General features: G+C 37.1%; 1 protein-coding gene across 4 annotated transcripts in view; it reads left to right on the top strand.

Annotated features, from left to right (window-relative positions):
- Window positions 1-26,913, top strand: part of ARHGEF10 (Rho guanine nucleotide exchange factor 10) — a 117,980-nt gene that overhangs the window by 57,694 nt on the left and 33,373 nt on the right. For all 4 annotated transcript variants that reach the window (XM_058177480.1, XM_058177471.1, XM_058177489.1 and 1 more), the window contains 10 exons: window positions 559-729; window positions 2,787-2,932; window positions 7,373-7,545; window positions 16,635-16,750; window positions 17,343-17,470; window positions 18,938-19,038; window positions 20,061-20,182; window positions 20,543-20,629; window positions 21,980-22,206; window positions 24,818-24,975. In XM_058177480.1, coding sequence (XP_058033463.1) covers window positions 559-729; window positions 2,787-2,932; window positions 7,373-7,545; window positions 16,635-16,750; window positions 17,343-17,470; window positions 18,938-19,038; window positions 20,061-20,182; window positions 20,543-20,629; window positions 21,980-22,206; window positions 24,818-24,975 — 1,429 coding nt within the window. The remainder of the gene's footprint in view (window positions 1-558; window positions 730-2,786; window positions 2,933-7,372; window positions 7,546-16,634; window positions 16,751-17,342; window positions 17,471-18,937; window positions 19,039-20,060; window positions 20,183-20,542; window positions 20,630-21,979; window positions 22,207-24,817; window positions 24,976-26,913) is intronic.

Here is a 26,913-nt window from a genome sequence, read left to right as displayed (position 1 = left end):
GGGGATCACATGACTCCAGGACACTGCAATAGTCAGAAATACATTCCAGTTGCCGAGCCTCCAAATTTTGGTCATGTGACCATGGGGATGCTACAACAGTCATAAGGGTGAAAAATGGTCATAAGTCACTATTTTTAGTACTGTTGTAACTTTGAATAGTCACTAAATGAAAAGTTGTAAATCGAGGACTATCTATACAAAAGAAGATGAAGACCTATTCTTATTGCTTTGGAATAATGTCTTTTAAGTTACAAGAGGGCAAATTTCATGTGCCCATTAGAAAAAACTTTTTAATTTCTTATGAGCAGTTTGATGTTGGAAACAATTGCCAAGAGAGTTTGTAACTGGATAGTATGGTACTTTTTAAAATTAGGTAAGTATTTTTCACTTGACATAGCAGATAAACCCTAAAAAGGATTGTATCTGTAGCTTTGGAAATGGTAGCTGTGAGACAGATATGTTTCAATGACTTCCTTTTTCTACTCAAGAAAAATAATCTGAATTAGCTGGTCAGAGCATGGCAAAACTTTCCCCCCCCCCCTCTTTTGTTCTGTCCAGGATATGTTGAAGAACACGACTAAAGGCCACCCAGACAGGCTGCCTCTACAGATGGCTCTCACAGAACTTGAAACACTGGCAGAGAAATTAAATGAAAGGAAAAGGGATGCAGATCAGCGCTGTGAAATAAAACAAATAGCCAAAGCCATGAATGAGCGTTATCTGAACAAGGTTTGGAGAACTGCACTGCTTGTTTTTCCCTTATTTCTCTTGTAAAGAATGTTTATTTGAAAAATGTGTACAACTGCAGAGCTCACAAAGGTGACTCTAGACAATGTACAGAGATCAAAACCCAAAACAATATAGTTCATGAAATCAATATACAAACCATATGGTGACACATGCTGGGGTTGAAAATCCATTCCCCTCCAGTCAGTAAACAAAACAATCAAACAAAGGGGCCAGGCCCACCTTTGGGGCCAAATGTCTGTGCAAGCATCCTGGTCTTTTAATGTCTTGTGAAAAGCCTATAGGATCAGAGCCATCCAGCTCTCTGAGGGAATCCTCATGTGCCACTGAATGAGAGTGTATAATAGAGAAATCTGGAGCACGGCAACTCTGCCAGTTCTGATGGTTTCTAAAATGTTTAGGCTTTCTTAATTATTCCCAATATATATTTTATACATATTAACTTGGGTTTTCTTGAACCATAACCAATTTATTGAATGAAGAGAGAAAACTGCATGCCAGTTTTTCCCCATCAGAAGTCATCCCATTAGTCTTGGCTGACCAATTACAATTTTTTAAATAATAATAATAATAATAATAATAATAATAATAATAATAATAATAATAATAATAATAATTATTATTATTATTATTATTATTATTATTATTATTATTATTATTATTATTATTATTTAATTTCTATACTGCCCTTCTCCCGAAGGACTCAGGGTGGTTTACAGCCAGATAAAAATAACAATCATAAATACAATACAATAAAATCAGAATTATAAAAACTTATTCAATTTGGCTGATAATTCAAATATAAAATACATAGCATCATAAAAACCCCATTAAAATCCTAATAAAACCCATTTTATGCCAGTCCTGCGTGGAAGAATAAATATGTCTTCAGCTCGCGGCGGAACAAACAATTCTAGACAGTTTTATAGCTTGCCACTTGAGCTATAATTTCTTTTGGGGCACATTCGGGCTAAAAGAATTTTGGCCAGCCATATTCCAGCCCATAAAGGAGCTCACATAATCTCTTCTAGGCAAGGACTAGGCTGATAGTTGTATACATTAACCTCCCCTGTGTAGCAACAAAGCTAGTTTTGCTGTTTGATCCTCTTCCTCCTCCTTAACAGGAGGTTTAAGGCCCATGGTGGTACAATAATTAAAGAGCAGTATTGAAGGTAAACTCTGACTTGCTCAAGATTGACTCATCTGTCTATCCTTCTGAGGTCAATAATGCTGACTCTGTAAACTGCTTAGAGTGCTGTAAAGAACTACGAAGCAGTATATAAGTCTTAACTGCTATTGCTATTAACCAGAATTCCCATATCTATGCGAATTTGTCCATGTAGCACAAAGCTATTGAGGTCACCACATCTGTGCTTTTATACTGCCCCTATTATATATGTAGTTGACAAACTTGAATTCTTTCTTTACCGTTATAGATCATGATGAAATTTTTCTTCTTGATTTTATCTTCTCAGATAAGGAACTATTAATTGCATACAATATTGCCTGATTTTGGCTGGTGGCAATTAAAATTTGCATACAAATAATTAAGGGTACAGGGTATGGGTAAACCTACTGAGAATTCCTCTTATTTATTTATTTTTAATATTCATCTGTTTTTACGTCCTTTTTGTGGGCCTTCAGACCCCATCCATTTAGTCTGTAGTCCTATTCTTAACATTAAGAATTTATCCAGACAGATTTCACTGTTTCAATATTATAGTATGATATTAGCAATCAGGCTTTTACTTAACTTTTATCTCTTGTAAGTGTCAGAGTTATTATTGAAATGGGTGGCTTTCCCCCTCCCCTTCATTGTATTTTATGTTGATCCATGACTGAAATGAAGGATTGATTGATTGATTGATTAATGCCAGATTATCATGATGCTATAGATACAAAATTGTAAACAAAGAATTTTATTTCATGACAAAATTAGCAAAATTCTATGGACTCATGAAACTGGTTCATATGTTTTTAAAGCAGAATATATTCAGGTGTAAAAATACTACGTTATAAAATCTTTTCGTATTATTCAGTTACTCAGCAGTGGCAACCGCTACCTGATCCGAAGTGATGATATGCTAGAAACTGTTTATACAGACAAAGGAGAAATCATGAAAACCAAAGAACGGCGTCTGTTTATGTTAAACGATGTTCTTATGTGTGCTACTGTGCATATTCGGTAAGATTTTATAGTCACACACTATAAAATAATTGCTAAAGCATAAGAGAGAAGACACATGAACTAGGAAAGGTTTGTGTGTGTGTGTGTGTGTGTTCTGAGTCCATTTTATGTGGTTTTCAGTTGTATGTATACAATGGATACAGGGCGCTTACTTAGTGGCAGAGCACATTCATTGAACTGTACCCAGAAAAATCCATGTTCATCTCTGGCTTTGGGCAAAACTACAATTAAGATATATATAGCAATATATATAGGATATCTAGATGAAATGGGCGGCACACAAATCTAATAAATAAATATTGAGATCAAAGGTTGAAAAGTTGTAATTTAGTTCTCTCCACTCCTTCCCCAAATAAGGATTTTAAATTGAAGGAACAAAAGTAATACATAAAGGGGTGCATGGATCTCATGGAAACAAGGATTGGAAGGAATGAAGATATTTTATTTCTTAAGAAAACTTATATGGCTACCCAACCCACAGTGACTTCAGGCAATTTACAGAAATAGAACCCCAGTACAAAAGCCAATAAACCCTCGTCTTCTCCTCCCGGTGACAACAATCAAACCAACCACTTAATGGGCTCCACGTGACCCTGAGATCACCAGGCCTGTTGGCAACACCATGTCTACAAAGCCTTTCGAAAGAGTGTCAAAGTGAGGATCTCCTTATTTCTGCAGGGATGATATTCCACATGGAGGGAGCCATCTCAGATAAGCCCCTTCTAGTAGATAGACTTCCTTAAGAGGGGAGATCCTTAACATCCCCTGCGTCTCCTTCCTAGTGGTATTAAGATAATCTAGGTTGAATTAGACTTCCTTTTTTCTCCTAAATTATATTGTTACTGCAACCCATTTCTCTCCTCATCATTACATTTCCTAATGAAATACTCAGCATACTAGGAAATTGAATAACATTGCTAGAGGAGATGGTTTAAGGGTTAGAACAGGATGGGTCCTGATTAAATAAAACTGATGTAGAGACAGTGAGATATGTTAGATATAATTTAAGAACTAGAAGCTTTTTATTCATTTCTTAACCTCAGGAAAAGTAAGGAAAAATGCAAAATTCCCAGTTGTCCACAGAAAGAAAATTCACCAATCATGTAGGATTAAAAGACCCTGAGGTTATCTCCAAGAAGCAAAAGAGTTTGTATCGAGTCTTTTAAACCTTTTTCATTCAAAAGTCTTTTTCTAAACAATAAACTCTTCCAAATCCTAGAATTGTGAGATTAATGTCAATCAAATATATTACAGGTCAGCTACTTTTTGCACTGCTGCAATATGTGTGCATCTTTACAGACTTCTTTCCCTTCCTTTTTCTTCAAGAAGGGAAATGCACAACGTAAGGAAGGAAGGAAAAGAGCAAAAACAAAAACCTGTTAGATCACATTCCTTACTTTTCAACTATTTGTTTTCCACTCAAAATCCACACAGATATAGATACCTCTTTATTTAAAATATAAAAATGAGCTGTGGTGGCACAGTGGTTAGAATGCAGTGTTGCAGTCTGACTTTGCCCACAGCCAGGAGTTCAATGCAGAGCAGCTCAAGGTTGACTCAGCCTTCCATGCTTCAGAGGTCAGTAAAATGAGAACCACATTATTGGGGGCAATAGGCTGACTCTGTAAGCTACTCGGAGAGTGCTGTAGAGCATTGTTGACCACTATGTAAACTGCTATTGCTATTACTTTTACAGAAGCAAGAAATAAGGGCTATGCCACAGTCTCCTCAAATGGTCATATATTGAACCACGAGGATTGATAGGGCTGTCCAAAAAGTCGATGTTTATTTTTATTTTACTTAAGAAAATGATATGATAGCCCAACATATTGTCAGTGACACCAGGTGGTTCACAAAGATAAAAACCTTTTATAAAAATTCTTTATAAAAGAATAAAAAGCAATAGCTCCCACCCCTGGCGACAACAGTTAATCAAATAAGCCACTTGATGGGATACATCTTACTTTGGGTTCCCTGGGCAAAAGCACCTTATGAAAGCGTGTCAGAGTGGAGGGCGATGGTCTTACTTCTGCAGGGATTATGTTCCACAGGGAGGGAGCCACCCCAGAGAAAGCCCTTCTTCTTGGTCCCAATAGATGTATCTCCTGGTAGGTTGGGTAGAGGTAACCAGGAGAATACGGTTGTTATCATTATTGTTATTCAACACACTATTAGTTAGTTTTTATTAAACTATTAGTTAGTATTTATTAAACTATCTTCATATAATAAATGTTCGGGAGTTGATGAACAGTTTGAAACTTTATGAAGGGATGGATGAACTGAAGAGTGGAGGCCCCTTGTCTATGCTAATTATGAGAAAAGCACAAGTTTAAAAATCCACAGTTTTGGTTGAAACTGTCACATGTAATGCATGTAAATACAGGGTTGCTGTTTCTCATTTTGCTTTGGGGACCAATGCCTAAATGAAATATCTCTCTGAAAAAATGATTTGACTACTCTAATACCACCTATCCTCAGTATCCACTGCGGTAGGTTTGAAAGAGCTCTCCCTTTGGACGGGATCTTATAACAGTCCTACATATCTGCGACATTTTGCATCCCTCCTGTGAAATGCCTTGTTCTACATTTCATAGTCTCATGTAATTATGTGGGTGGGATATATCTGCAAATGTAGGCTGAATAGATCTCTTGCTACACAGAAGCTCTTATCCAGCAGCATTCCTATGGCAACTGAATATGTGCTTTGGCTCCACTGTCTTCAAGTAAACAGGTCTTGCCAGGGTAAAATTTCTCCGGAATAGTTTCTTTATTTATCTGTTTTTCAGCATCCATTGGAGCATTGGATTCTTTATGTCCAATGTTAGATTAGACATTTGGGATTTGTGAGTTTTCTTGTGTACACAATTGTTGTGTGTACAAAAGCCATGTTGCTCAGTGGTTAAAATGCAGTATTGCAGGCTAACTCTGCATTCTTGTTGTGACCCAGGCCCAAGTAGGTAGTAGGAAACTCAGTCCGTGAAAAAACGAACAAACTTTATTTGAACAGCTGAGAATTACTTCATTCCCAGCATCGTTCAACTCAAATTAAAAAACAAATGCCTCCCAACACAAATTCCTCAGTTCTATCGCAAATCTTGGTCCAATTAGGCAAACTGTCAAAAACCTTTCTTGGCAAACGTTCACAAGTCACAAAAATAAAGGCAAGACGTAGATGAAGCAGAAGACGCAGCTACCAACATTGTTTTCCGGTAAAGCTCAAATGCCAGTGCTGGTCTGTTTTAAGTCTTATGGGAGGGGCCAATCATCTCTTGGCCCTACTCCCGAGCTGTCCTTTTTGCTTGAGCTGTTCTTGCCTTCTGGCAGCTCTTCGCATGCCTGCATTAGGAACAGGCTCCTCCTGTTCCTCTGCCTCACTACTATCAGTCTCTGGAGGCTCTGGAGTCCGCACCTGACTTCCCAATGGTCCTGACCTCACCTCAGCCTCATCGCTGTCCAACTCCATTGCCAGCTCCGTAGGCTGCTGACGGACCGCAACAATTCGCTAGAAGTTCAATCCTGATTGGTTTAAGGTTGATTCAGCCTTCTGTCCTTCCAAGGTCGGTAAAATGAGGACCCAGATTGTTGGGGGCAATATGCTGACTCTGTAAACTGCTTAGAGAGGGCTGTAAAGCACTGTGAAGTGGTATATAAGTCTTAAGTCCTTGTAGGTTCTATTGCTATTTTTCTTTTTCTTTTTTTCCATTCTTAGTGCTGGATGTTTGTTTTTCTATTTTCTATTTTATTCTTGTTGATAAATGAAAATAAATATGTTTTTTAAAAAGTCTGTTACGATAAACATAATGAGTCATTATTAGTCATATTATTAATTATCAGGAGTGCAGTTCTTTTGCTGTTTGCGTCTCTTGAATTTTTGGAAGATTTTTCTGCTTCTGTTTTTAACCCACTCACTTAACACTCTCCTCACTTCCTTGCGTGCTTTGTGTGATCTGGGAATATTACACACGCATATATTGATGTTTTTATGCTTTCCATAGCCCATCTGTGTTCAAGATCAATGTGTTTCCTCAAAATGCCGTGTCCTGTGGAACAATGGGAACTAATTGTGGCCTTTTCCTTTTTGATGATAACATTTTGTACTTCATTTTAGAAATAAATCCCCATTTTATTTTCTGGAAATTTTTGCTCATTAACAAAAAAGTAGAACATTTACAGGAAGTTTACTTTGGTTTTAAAAATTAGAAAAATCTTCATGACATCTGCATGAACCATTTACCTTGTGATTTTTGTTAATGCCAAAAGATAGCAGCATCTCTAAATCCAATTTTGCTCAGTGGGGCTTTTTCTTTAGGACGTACTTGTAGAATTAGAGGAAAAAGTTATACACTGGGGAGATTTGCGTATGAGAAGATTTTAAAAAATCTGAAAATATAAGGAAAAAAATGACCTCTTGTCATCATTTTTGTGGCCTTTTTTCAGCTCTTCCCATGAAAATAGTGGTGTTGTGAGTGGGCAGAGGTACTTATTAAAATGGAGTGTGCCTCTTGGGCATGTCGATGTCATAGAGTATGGAAGTAATGATGGCCAAGGTGAGAACTGCAGATTCCCTTTGCAGCCGTCTTCTGAGATCATGGTTACCAACGCCAAGCCAAGTAAGTCACAGCCGGTTATTATTTGTGAATGTACTTCTTTATTGTAGATGGGCTTGAAATGCTACGAAGATCTTTACATTAGTTTTTTTTTTTAAATGTTAATACAGGTAGTCCTCAACTTACAACAGTTCATTTAGTGACTGTTCAAAGTTACAGTGGCACTGAAAAAAGTAACTTACGACCATTTTTCACACAACCATTGCATCATCCCCATAGTCACCTGATCAAAACTCAGACACTAGGCAACTGAGTCACATTTATGATAGTTGCATGTGATCATGTGATCACCTTTTGCAACCTTCTGACAAGCGAAGCCAATGGAGAAGCCGGATTCACTTAACAACAGTGTTACTAACTTAACAACTACAGTGATTCAGTTAACCTCTTTGGCAAGAAAGGTGATAAAATGGGTCAAGATTCACTTAACAAATGTCTTGCTTAGCAACAAAAATTTTGGGTTCAATTGTGGTCGTATGTCAAGGACTGCTTGTATTCAAAAAGCATCTGAAGGATTTCGTATGAGACTGATATATATTATATATCAGTACGGATAGTCCTCAGCTTATGACTACACTTGAACCCAAAATTTCTGGGACACTTAAGTGAGTTTTGTCCCATTTTATGGCCTTTCTTGCTAGAATTGTTAAGTGAGTCACTGCGATTGTTAGTTTTGATAAGTAAATCTGGCTTCCCCATTCATTTTCCTTGTCAGAAGCTTGCAGTAGGTCATCACATGACCCTGAGACACTGCAACCCTCATAAATACATGCCAGTTGCCAAGCATCTGAATTTTGAACATGGGGATGCTGCAATGGTCATAGTTGTGAAAAACAATCATCAGTCATTTTTTTCAGCACTGTTGTTACTTCAAACAATCACTAAATAAATGGTTCTAAGCCAAGGACTACCTATAGTACATATTTTGCTGGGCATCTTGTTTAGTGATTTTTCTTTTTGTGTTTGAGCTTCATGGGCATTCATTCACACAAGAAGCTTACAACTCGACTAGGTCTCTTAAGCTTCCGCTTTCAGTAGCTGTGGTATATTAATCAGGATTATCCAGTGGAATTTGGAGAATTTCCCGTATTGAAATGGATCTACTTAATCTGCACCCTTTATATCTCCAAACCTATGTAACACTTTCCCAATTTTTAATTTTTTAAACATTAAATCTGTAAATAAGACAGGTAGGGGAAGATCTTCTGGTACTATGTTTCCCACAGTAAAAAGAAAATTCTACTTTTGTTGCAAAATTGGTTTTACTGTATAGCTGAAAGATGATCCATCTAGATTCTTGTTAGAAAGCTGCCAGAATCAAAAAACAACAATGCAAGAAGCCGTTTAGTCTGGGTTGATTTTTGGTAAAGGGTTAGTGAAATAATTCTTCGTTGAAGAATTTGGTACTTACATTAATGTTTCAGCAGGTGGCAGCACTTGGTTTTTACCTACCTTAGTTTACACTCAGAAGCTAATTAGGGTTGCTGCCAGTTAGTGCTTAGATGGGAAATTTCCAGGATTGTAAATTACACTAAAAAATAAACAATCTCAGAAGAAGCCAGTAGCTAACCATTTCTGTAGTGCTGGCAAGAAAACTACATGCCTGTAGTATCTTTCAACAGTGGATCTCAAGTTGAAGGAGAATTTTCTTTTTACGTTGCATACAGTGGTACTCCCGAAGTAGCATATATAATATAAAAAGCATGCAAAGTTTTTTTTAAGACATCCCCCCGCCCGAAACAATATAATACTATCTGTCTTTTCCATTTCAGTCTAGAATTGAGGACAGCTCCTGTCTGCATTGTTTATTCCAGCTTTTCCATCCTGGTGGTCTTTGGATACTAAGACTAGAAAAATTCCCAGCTATAGTAACCAAATTTGCTAATGGTTAAATTGTACTACTAACACAACTAGAAATCACTATTTTCTATAAACGTATTGTTCACATTCTTGTTCATTACCTCTTCTTTGTGTAGCTTTTTTAAAAATTTCATAGTGGTGACAAGAATAGGTGCTTTTTAGATACAAAATGGAATTGTGGATTTTAGAGAAAGGAGTGAGAGAGAAAGCAAACAATGGTTAAATAAAGACAAGATAAAGATAAAAAAATAAAAATCTTGTCTGATTAGTATCCAAATTTAATGAAACATGGCGGCTAGGGCATACTGTATAATTTAGCTATTGTTGAAATTATGCAACAGTGTGGGTTGCAGTTTTATACTATATTATGTGACATTACATTGAAGGAAAAGATACTAAAACTGCCTTAGCACCAATACAATTTGCTAATAATTTTATGATGCTATTTGGACTACCTTAGAAGTATGTTTCTCTGCAAAGCCATTTGAAAGAGGAATGCTAAATTCTTTACAACCTATCAAGGTGAAATGTTGGAGCAATGTTTCTCAAACTTTAAGATGTGTGGACTTTGACTCACAGAATGACCCAGCCAGGGTCATTGCTTTCCCGTGACCTATCTTACGAATGAAATTTTGTATAGGGGGAAAAAAACTAATTTCAAAAAGCAGAAGAGGAAGTTCTAGGTGCTGAAGCAACAGCAAGTTAACCACACAGAAAGCAATTGGCATGCAACCTACATGATTCAGAAATTCTGACCTGCAACAATAACAGTCAGAAGAAATCCCATCAGCACTTGATACTTGAATGGGTTTTCATTGTTAAGTGCACACAGTAACTGGGTTTACATTGCACTAAACTTAGATATAACTTGTTTGTAAATGATGGGTTCTAGCTTATTACATTGAGTTGAAGCCAATTTTGATCTATGCTCATTGTTAAGCAAATAACTTATTGTGAGGTATGAACTAAATCAGTCAGTATTTAGCTTTTTATATGCCATTTGCGAACTGTTTCGTTTCTTGGAGAAAAGACAGCTAGCTGCTCTTTTGTACTTTTTTTAAAGATGATTAGATTTTCTAAGAAATGTGAAGGGTTGGGCATTTAATTTATTGTTATGAAGAGAAAAAAGTGTGCATAATGGCATGTGCCTGTTCTTTATTTTACAACATGTTAAATTCCATGGTGCCTTCACAGCTCCAGGCTGGTTATGCTTCCTTTAACTGATCCTTCCACCCACCTGCATTTAGTATCCTTGCTTCCTTCCTTGAGACTTGTGCTGTTGCTGTGCAACTTGCAAAAACTTAGCAAGCTTTTGTTATTGTTAAAGAGCCCTTAGTGTACACTTAGAGCAGTAGGATGAGCTTTAATAAAGATAAAGAGTCTTTAAGAGCAACAGAAGATCCCACATTATTATTCTCACTATCTATAATGTGGTGGTAGGTACATTGAGATGAGTCTCCCCCCCCAAAAAAAAAGTCTCAACATGAAAGGTTTCTCTTGAGATCAGATGCCCTACACTGACTGAAATATATAGTGTCCAGCTATCTCATTTTTTAAAAAAATATATATAAATTATATACAAATACAGCTTGTTTGTAAATGATGTAAATTAGCACACTGGGTGATTTTAAATAACCAAGTGAGCTTCAGTAAGTTTGGTATACTGTGGTAGTTAAAGCATTGAGCTCAAACCCAGGAGACTGAGTTCTAATCCTACCTTCAGCACATTTGAGTGATTTTGAGCCAGTCACACACTCTTAGCCCTAGCAAGAAGGCAAAGTAAGCTACTTCTGAAAAATGCAGAGATTCTTCTAGGGCAGTCACAAAAAGTCAAGACTGACCCAAAGGCACACACATCCAGTAATCAGGAACCCAGTATAAATTAAATATAAATAATATAAATATAAATATAAATGCATGCTTGGATCATACTTTCCACAACTATGATTGGCCTTAGTAACTTTGTAGGAAGCTCACTTAAAGGCTCAGTTTATAGCTTGGTTAATACTGAGCAGAACTGGAGGCTTGGCCTTTATCGGGAGCATTTAGCCCACTGAAAGAGACATAATTCTTTTCTGCCTTTTGGCAAGGATATGGAGGAAGGGGAGAGAGGAAGACCCACTCCTTTGTGCCTATAGTCCTTGCTTCTTCGGAAGCAGTAGGGAGTGTTAAGAAAAAGTAATGGTCCTGCATGAGTCTTGCATATATCGTCAGGCATTTTTAAAGGATAACAAAGATAAAAGTAGCTTTATCACACCCACCCACCCGTGATTTTGATCCAAATTCTGACCTTTCCCATTTACCCCATTTTAATTTTCCCTTCCTTTCAGAAATGAGGTAAATTCAAAATGGATCAAACATGCAAATCCCCTCTAAATCCAGGATACCTTAAAACTGTCCTGCTGAATTAAATTGAAATCTAACAATATTAGTCTACTGATAAACGATAAAGAACCGAGTTGGTGCAGTGGTTAGAGTGCAGTACTGCAGGCTACTTCAGCTGACTGCTAGCTGCAGTGCAGCAGTTCAAATCTCACCAGCTCAAGGTTGACTCAGCCTTTCATCCTTCCGAGGTGGGTAAAATGAGGACCCAGATTGTTGGGGGCAAGAGGGTGACTCTGTAAACTACTTAGAGAGAGTTGTAAAAGCACTTTGAAGCTGTATATGAATCTAAGTGTTATTATAAACAAAAGATATTACTGTGACAATATTGGTTTGATCTCTATAAAAGAACATTGAAAGGTGGTACCAATCCTGATAATAGGTATTTTGCAATGTGGAGGAATGCAGACAAAGCAATCTTGCCTGAATCATTAAAGCAGCTACATCTTTATCCTGGCTCATGTGGTTGCTTTATAGGCTGCTTATGACTGTCTTTGCCCAGGGAAGCAAAATGGCTGTGCATGTACAAACATATGGAGATAGTTGAAAACTGCAAAAGGCTTGCAAAAGACGTGGCTGCCTTAATGTTTTTCATGTGTTGCAAAGCACCTCTTTTGAAACATTACATAGTCCCAATTCGTGCTACTCTAACTAATGGGAACAGGATTTATATCCTTATATCCTCTTTCTCTTTAATATGAAGAATCAGGTTTTAATTTTAATGCTTTCATTTTCTCTTATTTTATTTTTTTCTGCCTGCCTGTGATTTTCTTAGGAAATAATATAAACATTATGCTTGCTGCATCTTCAAGCTCACTGCTTCCAAGGATACTTGTTTTGATATGCTGTAGATGTTGTGGTAAAGTTTTAATTTAGCTTGGCTTTTCATTGTTCATGTGTTGGTTTGAGTACATAAGAATGTAAAAGAACTGAACTGGCTCAAACCAAAAGCCTATCTAGTTTATCTTTATTATAATAGTGTCCAGAAACTTACGAGAAATCAGTAACACAACTTTAATATAATAAGATCCTTCTACTTTTATTTTCTAGCAACTGTATTTATTTATTTATTTATTTATTTATTTTTGTCAAGTATGTATTAGATAATATATATAAGTATAAGCATGAATTGAATACATAAAATGAATACAATTAAAGGGAACATTAGGACAGGGACGGTAGGCACGTTGGTGCTCTTATGCATGCCCCTTACAGACCTCTTAGGAATGGGGTGAGGTCAACAGTAGACAGTCTTAGGTTAAAGTTTTGGGAGTTTGGGGATGAAACCACAGAGTCAGGTAGTGCATTCCAGGCATTGACCACTCTGTTGCTAAAGTCCTATTTTCTGCAATCGAGTTTGGTGCGGTTTACCTTAAGTTTGTATCTATTGTGTGCTTGTGTATTGTTGTGGTTGAAGCTGAAGTAGTCATTGACAGGTAGGACATTGTAGCAGGTGATTTTATGAGCTATGCTTAGGTCATACCGAAGGTAGCATAGTTCTAAATTTTCTAAGCCCAAAATTTCAAGGTATTTTGTTGCGAGTGGAGGAGTGGAGGACTCTTGTGAAATATTTCTGCACACGTTCAGTTGTATTAATGTCTGATATGCAGTGCGGGTTCCAGACAGACAAGCTGTATTCTAGAATTAGTCTAGCAAATGTTTTGTATGCTCTGGTTAGTAGTGTAATATTACCGGAGAAGAAGCTATGCAAGATTAGGTTCACAACCCTTAATGCCTTTTTGGCGATGTTGTTACAGTGGGCTTTGGCACTTAGATCATTTGATATGAGTACTCCAAGGTCCTTGATAGAGTGAGGGTCATCTACAAGGTCATGTCCACTCAGTTTGTATTTTGTGTTCAGATTCCTTTTGCCAATGTGTATGACAGAGCATTTGTTGGTTGAGATTTGGAGTTGCCAATTTTTTGACCAGTCTGACACAAAGTCAAGATCTTTTTGAAGGGTAGCAGCATTGTTGGTGGTGTTAAATAGTTTTACATCATCGTCAAAGAGAACACAGTTACTTATAATATGTTCACAAAAGTCATTTATGTATAGTATGAAGAGTGTTGGTCGTAGAACGCTGCCTTGGGGGACACCACTATTAACAGGTGCAGGATTTGATAGGGCGCTCCTATCAAATTAATTCAATTAAGAGACATAGTGATGTTCCCATTTGGGAGAGGAAGTATACAGGTAGTCATTTATTTAGCATCATAATTGAAAAATTTAAGTGAGACAGTTGTTAAATGGGTTTTGCCCCATTTTACGACCTTTCTTGATACAGTTGTTAAGTGAATCATGGCACTTGTTAAGTTAGTAACACAGCTCTTAAGTGAATCTGGCTTCCCCTTTGACTTTGCTTGACAGAAGGTTACAAAAGGGGAGCACCGTCATAAATACGAGCCAGTTGCCAAGTGTCTGAATTTGATCATGTGACCATGGAGATGCTGCAGTGGTCATAAGTGGGGAAAAGGTTATAAGTCTCTTTTTTTCAGTGCTGCTGTAACTTCAAATAGTCACTGAACGAATAGTTATAAATTGAGGACTACAATAATCTTCAGGTTTCTAAAAGGAGGTCATCTAGAGGAGGGAGTGAACTGTTTTCTGTTGTCCTGTAGGGTAGGACTAGAAGCCCTATGTTGACTCTTCAGAAAATAGATTTAGATTAGATACTACAAAAAAAACTACTGACAGGAAAAGCTCTCAAGCAGTGGAACAAGTTTCCTTATGAAATGGCTTCTTTCCCCTCATTGTAGATCTTCAAACAGAGGCTGTATAGTCATTGGGTGTGCTTTAATAGATTTTGCATTAAGCAAAGGGTCAGGCTAGGTGACCTCTGACGTACCTTTTCACTCCATGGTTTTATGTATTGTTTTAACATCACTAGTGCTACTTACTTCTGGGAAAACTGATTTAGGTTCACTTTGCCAATTTTGGGGATTGCATGAGTTTTACATAATAGATTAATTGAGAAGATTAGTTAAAGATTATGCTTTTATATCTATTAGAACAATGTTTAATTCCCCAAATCACTGTATTTACCTCTATACAATTAAACATCAAATTTTAGTGTCACTTTAATTCCCATCATCACCATTTGTGAGCTTGTTTAATGCATAATCATGTTTCAGTCCAACTGAGAATGCAGTTTTTTTGTGATTCTGTTTTGTAAATTTAATTGGATTTATCATGCCAAGCAAACATCAGAATCTCCTCTGTTGTTTAGATTGTTCGATTACTTGGCATGACAACCAGGAGTGGGTGGCAATTTCGGAGGTAACCAAGGAAAAGCACAGAGCTAGTGGAAACTATTAAGTGTGTAAAGAGCCTATGTAACACACACACACACACATAAAAGAGATGCAGGAAGTTTATAGAGCAAGAAAATCTAAAATAACATAGTTCCTTGATCCCCAACTTTAATATTAATAAGGGATTATTTTATGTCAGTCTGTTGGAGATCAACATCTAAATCATTAGTGAAAGCTTTCCTTTATTTGAACTCTGTTTCTGTAGGATTCTTGGTTTGGTTTCTTTTTTGTAATAAAAATCTTGCTTCTGAATGTTTGATAAGGTGAAAAAAATAACCTTCTGTTGCTATGTAACTCTGCTGTTGCATTATGGGTAGATCACAGCTACACAATGGTTGGGTCACTAACAACCACAATTATTTTCATATTATTTAGATCACAGATAGTTTCATATTAGGACAGGCTGCATTGCTTTGTCAATCCCATGTTGTTGATCTGTCTGTGTGAGCATGTATGCACCTGAATATATTCAAGGTGGTTTTCACACCAGTAGTGCCTATTTTCACAGAGTGGAAACAGCTGGGTTGAAATATGGCTGGAAATGAGGAAATCCCAACCTGCCCTATTTCTACCTTTTTAATTGGCCCAAAGTCACGAACAGAATATTCTTATTATAGGACTTCCTACCAAGAAAAGCCTTATGGGATAGGATTTCTCAATTTACCATTTCAGGAGACAGGTACACAAAATCACATGGCAAAATGTTCCTACGTTTGTTTATATACATAAACATATATAGACTGCTTAATCATTTATCTTGAATCACTCTATAACTAAACATGCAAGTGCACAGACTGATTATGTGCCATCAAATTGTTTTCAATTCCTGTTCTATGGAATATCCAATGCTTTGGAAAATTTTTTGCATCCTTCTCCTGTCTGATACTTTCCAATCAGTAGTAGATTTCAATTTCGGCCGCTACTGGTTCACTCGTGGGCGGGTGCACACAACACTTCTGCGCATGCGCAGAGACATCCGGGTGGGTGGGTGGAGCCTCCCGCCACCACGGCTGCCGCTACCGGTTCACCCAATCCAGGACAAACCAGTAGCAGTCCACCACTGTTTCCAATGACATCTTCATAGACCATGGCTTTTGCTGTAAGAGGCAACTAAGTAAACATCAGCAAAACCCTACAACAGCTGAACTTTATATGGGCTTGATCAGAGTCACTTTAATTGGCGGCAGGTGTGTACAGACTACTATTTAACATCAGTTTGAATATGATTGGTTATTTCTGAGCACAGCCACATCCCTACTTATAAGGCATGTGCACACTTATGCAACCACATTATTTACATTATTTTATTGTTATTTCCCCCCTACCAAATCTCAGTTTGCTTTTCAATTGAATTGGATAACTTATAAGTTGTATTAAAAGGTGGAAAAAATTCTGAAGTGGTTTATCTTGATATAACTTTTTTTTTTGCATCTCAAATACCTGGCAGGAGTGTATAGACTTTTTATTCTTGTAACTTTGGTTGCAATATCTAATAACTGTCTTATGCATACATCTAATGGCATATTTTTGTGTTTCAGATAAGCTTTATATGGGACCAGGGCAACTATACAATGATTTGCAAAACCTCTTACATGACTTGAATGTAGTTGGCCAAATCAGTCAACTAATATGCAGCCTGAAGGGAAACTACCAGGTAACAAGTAATGGATATAGAATTAAATTTCCAGATTAAGCAAACACCTATACTCTTTTATGCGATGCTAATGCGATTATTGTTAAATAGTAAACTATAGAGTTGTAAGTAGATTAGCGATGCCTTGCTGAGTTTGTTGTACTTAACCTATTTGCATATATGCAATCTAAGCATAGGATAGCCAATAAACTATTTTTATTCAGTGATGTTAAGAAAAATGTCATACGCTTGTATCATGAGTTAATAGCAGTGTTTCTTTAGTGTAGAGCATTATGCCATCAGGTCTGTATAAGCATTATTTAATCCTACTGACATGGTTTTTTTTTTCTCTTGTTTTAATCCATGCTGTACAATATGTCTGTGCCTGTGTTCCTTTCAAGTAAAAATTACATAGAATGGCAGTAGATTTTTGTTAATGCAGGCCTTTCCAGATTGCATCTGCAAAAGAAATTTTAGCTTAAATTCTGATGGTGTATCTTAAAATGGTTTGTAGTGCAGCTTCACAGGTTTTTGATACGACAGAAAAAATAAACTTAATGTAACGTTTTATGAACTTCAACATTTGTTCTTGTTGTCGTTGTTGTTCCACCAGAATTTAAATCAGTCAGTGGCTCATGATTGGACCTCAGGTTTACAGAAACTCATTTTGAAAAAAGAAGATGAAATTAGAGCCGCAGACCGCTGTCGAATTCAACTTCAGCTTCCAGGAAAACAGGACAAGTAAGTAGCAACCTTGAACTACAGAGGACATACATTTTCTGGAAAGCCCTTGAGGGGAAGTTGGCATGAAAGTCAACACAGTAAAATGTAGTTTCTGGATAGGAGGAAGGAGGATCAAAAAATAATGCAAAATAATGATGATAGCCATGTGCTCAGAAGCAGATCTTGATGTGTGAGACATTTTTCTGGCAGCAATTTTCTAGCTCTCCATTGCTGCATAATAAGCTCCAGGTAAACGGTATCTCATAATTTATACCATGTTCAAGATGTGTGTGACAGTATGCACCTCATAACTACAGAAGTAGGAAGCGTTTTAGGTGTCGAAGGGAACTGAAATAAAATCCCACTAGCTAACTGATGCCGTGTTTATTTAGTTCAGTGTCTTTTCTGTATATGTGTATACAGATAGTTCTCAACCTGCATCAGTTCATTTAGTGACCATTTGAAGTTACAGTGGCCCTGAGAAAAGTGACTCATGACCGTTTTTTACACTTAAAACTGTTACGGCATCCCCTGATCAAAATTCAGATGCCTGGCAACTGACTTGTATTTATGACAGTTGTAGTGTCCTGGGGTCATGTGATCACCTTTTGTGACCTTCTGACAAGCAAAGTCAATGGGGAAGCCATTAACAACCATGTTGCTAACTTAACAACTGCAGTGATTCACTTTACAAATATGACAAGAAGGTGGTAAAATGGGGCAAAACTCACTTAACAAATGTCTCAGCATCAAAAGTTTTGAATTCAATTATGCTCGTAAGTCGAGGACTACCTATAGTTTGAGCCAGCAATCTTTCTTCTCTAGATATATGATACCGTTTTTAAAAAGCAAAACTTCATGAGCAATAAAAACTGCCTTTCCTTATATGAGAATGAACAGTTGTGCCCGCCTCAGCTTGATTGCTTATTATTTTCTTATTCTTTAATATATTTCAGAAATTATAAGAAATCTTAATCTAGTCAATTTCTGTACCCCTGTTTCAGTATGCCAATTCTTTACCAATTTGCCAGCTTTGATTTTACAATAGCAGCAACCCACAGGTAAAAGAGGTAGTATCACAAAACTGACACAACTTTTATTTCTCAGTGCAGAGAGACCACAATTGCCTGAAAGGCTATACAAAGTTACCAATATAAGACATTGATCATTTATGCTATGAATGGAGTCAGAATAATGGGATACAATGACCCTGAATGTCAGCCTCTTGTCCCAAACAGGAACCTTTCCCAACTCTGGGAGAGTTGATAGGTCTTTACTTAGATAGGTATTAAATAAAACCTATTTGCAAGTTTTGAAAGTGTTCCTTTCAATGTTGAAAGAAAAACTAATGCTGTTCAATAGAATGTATAATAATTTATTTGGTGCTAACAGTTGCAGCTAATGAATCTTTGTTTTCTTCCTGCCAAATGAGTATATGGCCTACTTTTATTATGCACTATTACTTACTTTATTTAATTTTAATAGATCAGGACGGCCTACTTTCTTTACGGCTGTGTTCAATACATTTACACCTGCCATCAAACAGTCATGGATCAGAAGTTTACAAATGGCTAAGCTTGCTTTAGGTAAGATTTTCTTTTGCTGTGCTTAAAAGTTACATAAATTAAACTGAAGGAGAGTTAACTGTGCCTTCTGAATAATTGCAGCAAAGGAGAGGAACACTTACAGAAAATGAGCTAATAAATTATTTATCCTAGATAGTGACCAGGGTTTGGCAAAACATAGAAAACTCAAAGTCTAAGAAATCAATTGAGAGAAAAGAGATTTCAGTTCTATTTGCAGGGGATCTCCACGACTGGCTTCTGGTGCTAAGGACTAACCATTTCAGTCCTGGAAAAGGATCAGAAACACTGAATAAATTAGTCCTCTAATGAAAATATGAAGCTAGATATAGTCAGGCTTCTTTTGCTAATTTATATTATGCATTGATTTGAGCTTCTTTGTGTATCCTTTTGCTATTTTATTCTATGTGTTTGCTGGGGTTCTTTTTGCTGGCAAAAATCTCTCTTCCTCTCCCCTCTCTCTCCCTCTTGTTATTCTTTTAATGCAAAATGTGCTTCCCAAATTCTAATATATATAGTAAACACTATATATTTTCATTATACTGATGAATTTATTTTACTTTGGATGTAGCCTAATACTCTGCAGTTAATATCTGAAGAAGGACCAAACCACCACACCTCTTTGTGTGCGTGCGAAAACTCCTTTACACTACTATTCAAAGTTAATATATTTTTGGAAGATCATTTTTAAATAGATATCTGCATGAGGGAATTTTCTCTACAGAGATTTTATAAATATTGATTATCTTTTAAAATGTTATCTTTTAAAACTTTTGAATGCATAAATGTTGCCTTCTAGAATAAGCAGCATAAGGCTGCAGTTTCTCTAGAATTTCCCATTATTAATCTTTATGTCTTTATAAAAAAACTTCGTGAACCTTTAAAAGAAAACATTTGATTACTTGGTTATTCTACCGAAATAGTTACTAGACAATATGTATCTATTCATATTTAATTGGTAACATAAAAACATACCAATAACACTGAAAACAAAGACATTTCTTTTTTCCCTTTTGCCATTACAGCTGATGAAAATCTGCTGGGTTGGTTCTGTATAGATGATGATGGGAATCAGATTAAAAAAGAGAAACACCCACTCCTTATGAAACACATGCCGGTGATGATGGCCAAACAACAGGAATTTAAGGTAAATATTAATTTTGTTTGCTAAATAGCTAATGAACAGATTGAAACATGCATGGGCTAAGTTACTTTACCTAAAGTTAAGTTAATTTCCTCTTTATCAGTTATTTGGACTGGAAGCATTTTTTTACTAACTTAATGTCAAAATCCAAAATTGACATAGAACATAAAACTGTTAGAATAAGTGGTTAATAATATACATTTGTATTAGAGCCACATGAAGTTGCAAAATCATTTATCTTTTATTCATTGGCTTCAGTTTTACTAGCAGTGGATCAGAAAAGCATTATTTATGTATTCAGTTATTTATTGCCATAGCAAAATATATGAGATTTTTACTAAAAAAAATTATTTTTTTGTTAAGGTTGAATGTGCTGCTTATAATCCTGAACCTTGTTTCTGCGAAGAAAGTGACCCTGATTCTCTTTCTACTGAGTATGGTTTTCTGTGGGTAAGAATTTAATTTTTTTCCAAAGTTCACATAATAGCATTTATAGAGAATGGAAAAATAATCTAGAAATTAATTCACTTTTGCAAATTCAGTTTCACAATCATAGATATACATATTATAGGAGATAGATATATAGATATGTCGTAAGGTGGCCTAGATGAGAATATGCTCACCTTGCCCCTCAGAAGATTGAGAGTTTAATCCTAGGCAGTGAGACAGATGTTTCTCTATCAGGGCAAAAAAGAAAATATCTACTGTGAACTCCACCTAGGCATCAGGAAGGGCATCCAGCCAGTAAATGCTCAGCTCTATTCAGTTGCCCTGACTCCACCCTGATAAAAAGGGGTTATAGGATCGTAAAAGATATACAAATACTGATACACCAAGCTGGATAATGTACTGCTGACTCTGTATTCTTAAATAAAAAGTCTGCTCATTTGGTTTTAGCTTTTTTAAAATGAAAATTAAATAGAGTAAAGAAGAAGTGATGATTAATGCATGAAAGCAGCAGGACAGTTTTCTCATTATAAGCCTTTCTTGAGACTTTTTTTCTTACAAATTGTTAGAATGAGAGGCATAGCCAGGTTAGGAAAGATTTAAGCATCCATTCTATATTAACAAGAAAGTACAGGCGTGGGTGGATTCTTTGACATGATGCAACAGTGCATTTTTGTGGCCGGAAGTTGATTTCTGTGCCCAATATTCATCTATATGAATTTTTGCAAATCATCACTTGCTCTCGAAGTGTATTCCCTGAGTGTCATTCCTGAGAATGACTGGGGAGCATTCAGGAAATAATTTGACAAATCAGAAATAATTGTGGGCATGTGACTTCTTGTACGCTCTTTTGTACAAGTAGACTGAGATGTTATTAACCTTAGCAGAAATATGAAATATATTTAACAGAAATCATGCAAGTTAATAATTTCCTAAAACCATCATCATTGCTTGCAAAAAGTCACTTGTACTGAATCTCATTGGCAATATGATCCAATATAGAATTATGTCTATATTGTAGGGTTAACAAATAAAAGCTGGAAATGTCACTATTTCTTGTACATTAAACATTTATACATTTATGTATATATTTGTACTACATAATGCTGTTAAAGAAAAAAAGAATATTTCTTTTAGAGAACAAAACTCTGTGGTTAGCAAGTGAAATATTTTTCCCGTATTTTCCGTCAGTAAGATAGACATGTATATAATTGTTTTTTTTAATGTCAAGTTTCCTGAAACTCCTTAATTTACATCATTAAATTAAGGTTAATTTTTGGTAACTACCATGAATGTTATTGGTTAAAGAGATATTGCTTGTGAAATAAAGTAAACCTTTTCTCTCTAATACAGATTGGCAGTTGTACTAATCAAATGGGCCAAATCGCCATTGTATCATTTCAAAACTCCAATCCAAAGCTTATTGAATGCTTCAATGTGGAGTCAAGAATTCTCTGTATGGTCTATATTCCAGAAGATGAGAAATTCAAAGAATCAAATAATATGTTTCCTGAATCTGGAGATATGGCTACAAAACCTCTCAGCGTGCCTACTATTTGTCTAGGCATGGAAGAAGGAAGGTATTTTTCATATTTGTGTCTCATTTCTGTAGATTATTTAGCTCTATATGAGACAGAGAGAGAGATAGCTGCACTAAATGTTGCACTAAATCAATTATTTCTAACAAACAGCTAAATCTAATCATAGTTATTTTGAAAGATCTAATTTATTTAAAGCTCTGCACATCCCCATAGGAAATGTTACATTGCATTTAAACAAATGAGGATGATTTCCCATTCTTTGCAAGCAGCGGGATGTGTTCAGAAATAAAATAAATAGTAATTTTTGGTAATTAACCACAAATTAAGGTAAACATATCAAGCATTTTATAGTAATATGGCCTTAAACAATGAAATGTTTTAGATGTTGATGGTCAACAACTTCAGTCTTTTATCCTCGTTCTTCCACTAATTCCATGCCCTGTGGTTCCAGTTGTTCTGTAGGCCAACAAAAAAGAAGTAATATTTAATAAAAGCCTCAGATATATGATTTGTAGGTCTAGATAATGAAAAATTCTGCATAATAAAGAAAATATTGTATTCCAAGTGGAAAGCATTCTTTTTCCTTCGTTAGAAGAAATGTATTAGTCCTCTGATTTTTCCCAGTCTTTCAGAATTTATGCATTGTGTTTCGTAGCTGGCAAATTCTCCTTGTAAATTCTGAAATGGTATTCAAATAGAGTTTGTAGGTGACTTAAGCTTTATTAGGTTTGGATTATTAGGTTTGGATTCTAAATTCTTCAGTAATGTTATTTTTGAGACTCTGGACGTATGTAGAATCATAAGTGTCTAGGAAAGTCACATATAATATTCATTTCTTTTTTTTTTCACCTGATACAGATAGTGCGATGGAACATTTTTGCTAATAGTGCAGAGTCAGTTATCAGCAATATGGTATACCATGACAACATTGTATTTGGCCACCCAGCATATCAGTGCTATCACACGTACTGTATATGTTTACATATATGTGTACACACACACAGCCCTGCTTAGATGTTACAAAAACATAGAACATAAAGCCATTGAGAGGAAGAATTTTTTGAATGTAATTCCCCAAGTGCTTTTTCAACAGGCAACTGAACTTTCCGGTTTTTCTTTGAAGACGTTTTGTTTCTCATCCAAGATCCAGCTTCTTAAGCTCCAGAGCTGAAAAAGCTTCTTGGATGAGAAGAGAAACGTCTTCAAAGAAAAACCGGAAAGTCCAGTTCAGGGGTGAAATGCTACTGGTTTGGACCAGTTCAGTCAAATCAGTAGTGGCGGCAGCACAAGGCTCTGCCCACCCGCCCAGACGTCACTACTTCCTGGTTTTAACCAGGAAGTAACCTGTTTTTTTGAGCCTCTGCGCATGCGCAGAGGGTCCAAGCGTGTGTGAACCCCTGGTTGGCCCCACCCCCGCCCGCCTGCTTGTCCAGGCGCTTGCCTTTCTTCACAAGCTGGCCACGGGGATCTCCGGGAAGGCCCCGTGGAAGGCAGGCAAGCAAGCATGTTGGGGCCACCCGGCTGCGTTGAAGGGAGCTAGTAGCCTATTCCCTTCCCCGTGGCCCTGCTATGCTTGCCTACCTTCCACGCAGCATTCCCGGCAGTCCCGCATGCCTACTTGCCTTCCGAGGTCCATTGCCACATCTAGCCCTCGATGGGAGATGTGCCACTTCCGGCCCGGTCCCCCAGTGGGTGGGCAACCGGCCCTTGTGGGAGACGCAGCTGCTGCGTCGGGTCGAGAGGGGCAGTGGTGGCGGCACTGCGTGTGCAGCCCCAGGATATCTGTCCTCTCTCCCGGAGTGCCGCTGCCGCCCCAGAGCTCACCTTTGCCTCTGCAGCCCACTGGCCCCTCTTGCCCTTCTCTTTCTGGGCGCAGCGCTTCTGCTTGTTGGGCCGCTTCCCTGAAGCTGGCAGCTCCGCGCCCAGCTGCTTTGCTTTTTCCCTCTTTTTGGGAGGCTTGCACAGCGGCACCGGCATGGGGGAGGCAGGCAATCCAGATGCCTGGTGCTGGTGCTGGTGCTTGTTTGGTGCAGCTGCAGGCAAGCCAACAGAAAGTGGGACAAAGGGGCTGGTGCATTGGGATTGCCTCTGCCTCCCCCATGCCTCTGCCTCCACTTTCTGCTGGTGTCACCATGCAAGCCTCCCATGAGGGAAAAGAGGGAAAAAACAAAGCGGCTGGCTGCAGAATTGCCAGCTTCGGAAAGTGGCCCAACAGTAGAAGCATCGCACCCAGAAAGAGACGGGTGAAAGTCATTCTGCGCTGAAGCAGAGGCATTCCGAGCCTTCAGCATATCCCAGGATTGCAATGCTGAAGGTTCGGAATGTAGCCGTTTTCGTGAAAGGCAGGAAAATGGGGAGGAGTATTTTCCTGCCTGTCATCCATTCCTGAAGCTCAGCACAGACTGAGGGAATGATGGTAGGCAGGAAAATTCCCCACCCCATTTTCCTAGCATTCATGACAAGGAGTGGCTGGGAGGGGAGGGGCCGGGTGAGATGCCCCTCAATGTGAGTCCAGTTGCCTCTTGAAAAGGCACCTTTGGGACAACCATGATCTGGATGACTGAGAATCTCTATATACTTTTGAATGTAATGAATTGGTTTTCCTTTTTATATCATGATTTTTAAAGTATTTCCTGTTCTTCTTAAATAGCATCTCTGTTTACAAAAGTAGTCAAGGCTCCAAGAAAATCCGTCTCCAACACTTCTTTGCTCCTGAGAAGTCTACTGTGATGAGCTTAGCATACAAGACTCACCATTTATTTGCTGGCCTAGTCAATGGAAACATTGCAATCTACACCAAATTGGAAGGTACAGGAATGTTATGGGATATCCAGAAGGGTTTCTGAGTTGCAGTATTTATAGACCCAGATTTCATTGCTGTGTTTCTTTTCCTAAATTCGTATTCACATTTTCACTTTGGATTGCTATCAGCACCAGTGACCATCAGATATTGCATATATGTTTCAAAAATCTGCTTGGTTTGTAATTTCATAAGCAAAATATGTCTCAATTTTTCCATGCAGATTGAGAATAGAAACACTTAAATTAGAAACAGGTTCCTGGGCCACAAACATATGTATATTGACATTCCTGATGGGAGTTTTCACGGGAGTTTTAACAGTCTTTTCTAATTGAAGAGAATTCAGGTGGGCTGGCCATTTCTTATAAGTCTTTTGCTCCTCTGGCCTGAAAATTAGGGGAACTGCAGTCTTTTCACCGCTGGATAGCAGCAGGATGGGGAAGTCTATGTAGATACTGCATGTTTAGTTCATAAAGAATTAATTCCAAATCTTTCTAACAGGTGGCATGAATATATCTATTTTAAGATATAACATAAAATGGCTTTAAGGCTATATCTTGTGCATGCATGCACACACTATCTTTAAAGTATCTATTGTAGCATTAATTGAAAAATAATGTACATTTAAATGTTTAAGCCAGTAGTTTGTCCTGTTCCATGTATTGATTTCCTCAAAATGGTCTAGTATATACTTTTTAAAAATGAGGCTCCTTATTTATTCCTCTTTGTTAACTTTTAATATATTTAAATCAAAATAATTATCAGTGGGGTTCCTTGGTATCCTGGTGAGTGTGGTTGATTGCTTTCAGGCATTTCATTACCCAATTAGCTAACTTCATCAATGTGAATCCAACTTGAGTAATCAGATGTCTGCAAAGCATCTACGAAACACGTGTTCAGTTCTTGTTTCTTTATGCAGCAAGATTACAGATATTGAAACATTTGCCTGGTAGGTTGTCATCTTAGATGGGACATAGATTTCCCAAGTACTTGCTTCAATTCTATTAATTTTACTGTGAATGTTGAACTTCTCAATATTCTTAATAGTAGGATAGTATATTTTTGCAAATAGTGCAGTCAGTTATCAGCAACATATATTCAAAACTTTTTTATATCACAAGTAGCTGGGTATATATTAAGAAGAAAGATCAAAGCATATCCATTACACAGCAGTGCACTCTCTTTAATGCAACTCTCTGTTCAGCAGAGTTTGCATGGGCTTCGGGTTACTGTGATTGTAGCGCTTTTTACATCTAAGCAAAGCACATACATACAAATTTTATTTATTTAAAACATTCGTACAGCCGCCTATCTGCTAACCAGTTTTGGGCTGCTCCCAGTCAAAAGTTAAAACACCATAAAAGAAATAGTCATAATAAAGAGAGGAAGGAAGGGAGGGAGGGAGGGAGGGAGGGAGAAAAAGAAAAAACTAACATGAAATAAAAAGAAGCTTCCAATTTTCTTTGCAGCAAATACAAGTAGAATTACAAAATTATTTCTTACTCTAGATTTCAAAGGAAATCTCACTTTTTCTCCCAGTTTTATAACTGTAATCTTTGTCAGGTCAAGCTGCTTTTCCAATCATGCTGAAGAGGCAGCTTAATGAAATGCTGACCTATTTTGTTGGATGTATAATAAAGGTTGGGACAGAAGATTTGACCCAATAATAATTGGTACAAGTTGACATTGGAGAATCCAAGTTGCACTACTTAATTCTGCAGGTCAAAATATTTTTCATCCAAGTTTGCCAACAATTCATGTCATTGCCAGCTTTGTTTAAGTATCAGCAGAAGAAAAAAAATGAAATACTGATATATTTCTCTCAGCTTCTAATGCTGCTTAACACTCACATTCAGAGAGCTCATGTGTTATATTTCAGTTGTTCCCATGGCACAAGAGAAAATAAACAGATCAGTCTTTAATGTCCTGTCAGAAAGTCCTTTTAT

Source organism: Ahaetulla prasina, chromosome 1, assembly GCF_028640845.1.
Source record: "Ahaetulla prasina isolate Xishuangbanna chromosome 1, ASM2864084v1, whole genome shotgun sequence".
NCBI lineage: Eukaryota > Metazoa > Chordata > Lepidosauria > Squamata > Colubridae > Ahaetulla > Ahaetulla prasina.
Note: the sequence above shows the minus strand (reverse complement) of the source record. Positions and strands in the feature narration are given on the sequence as shown.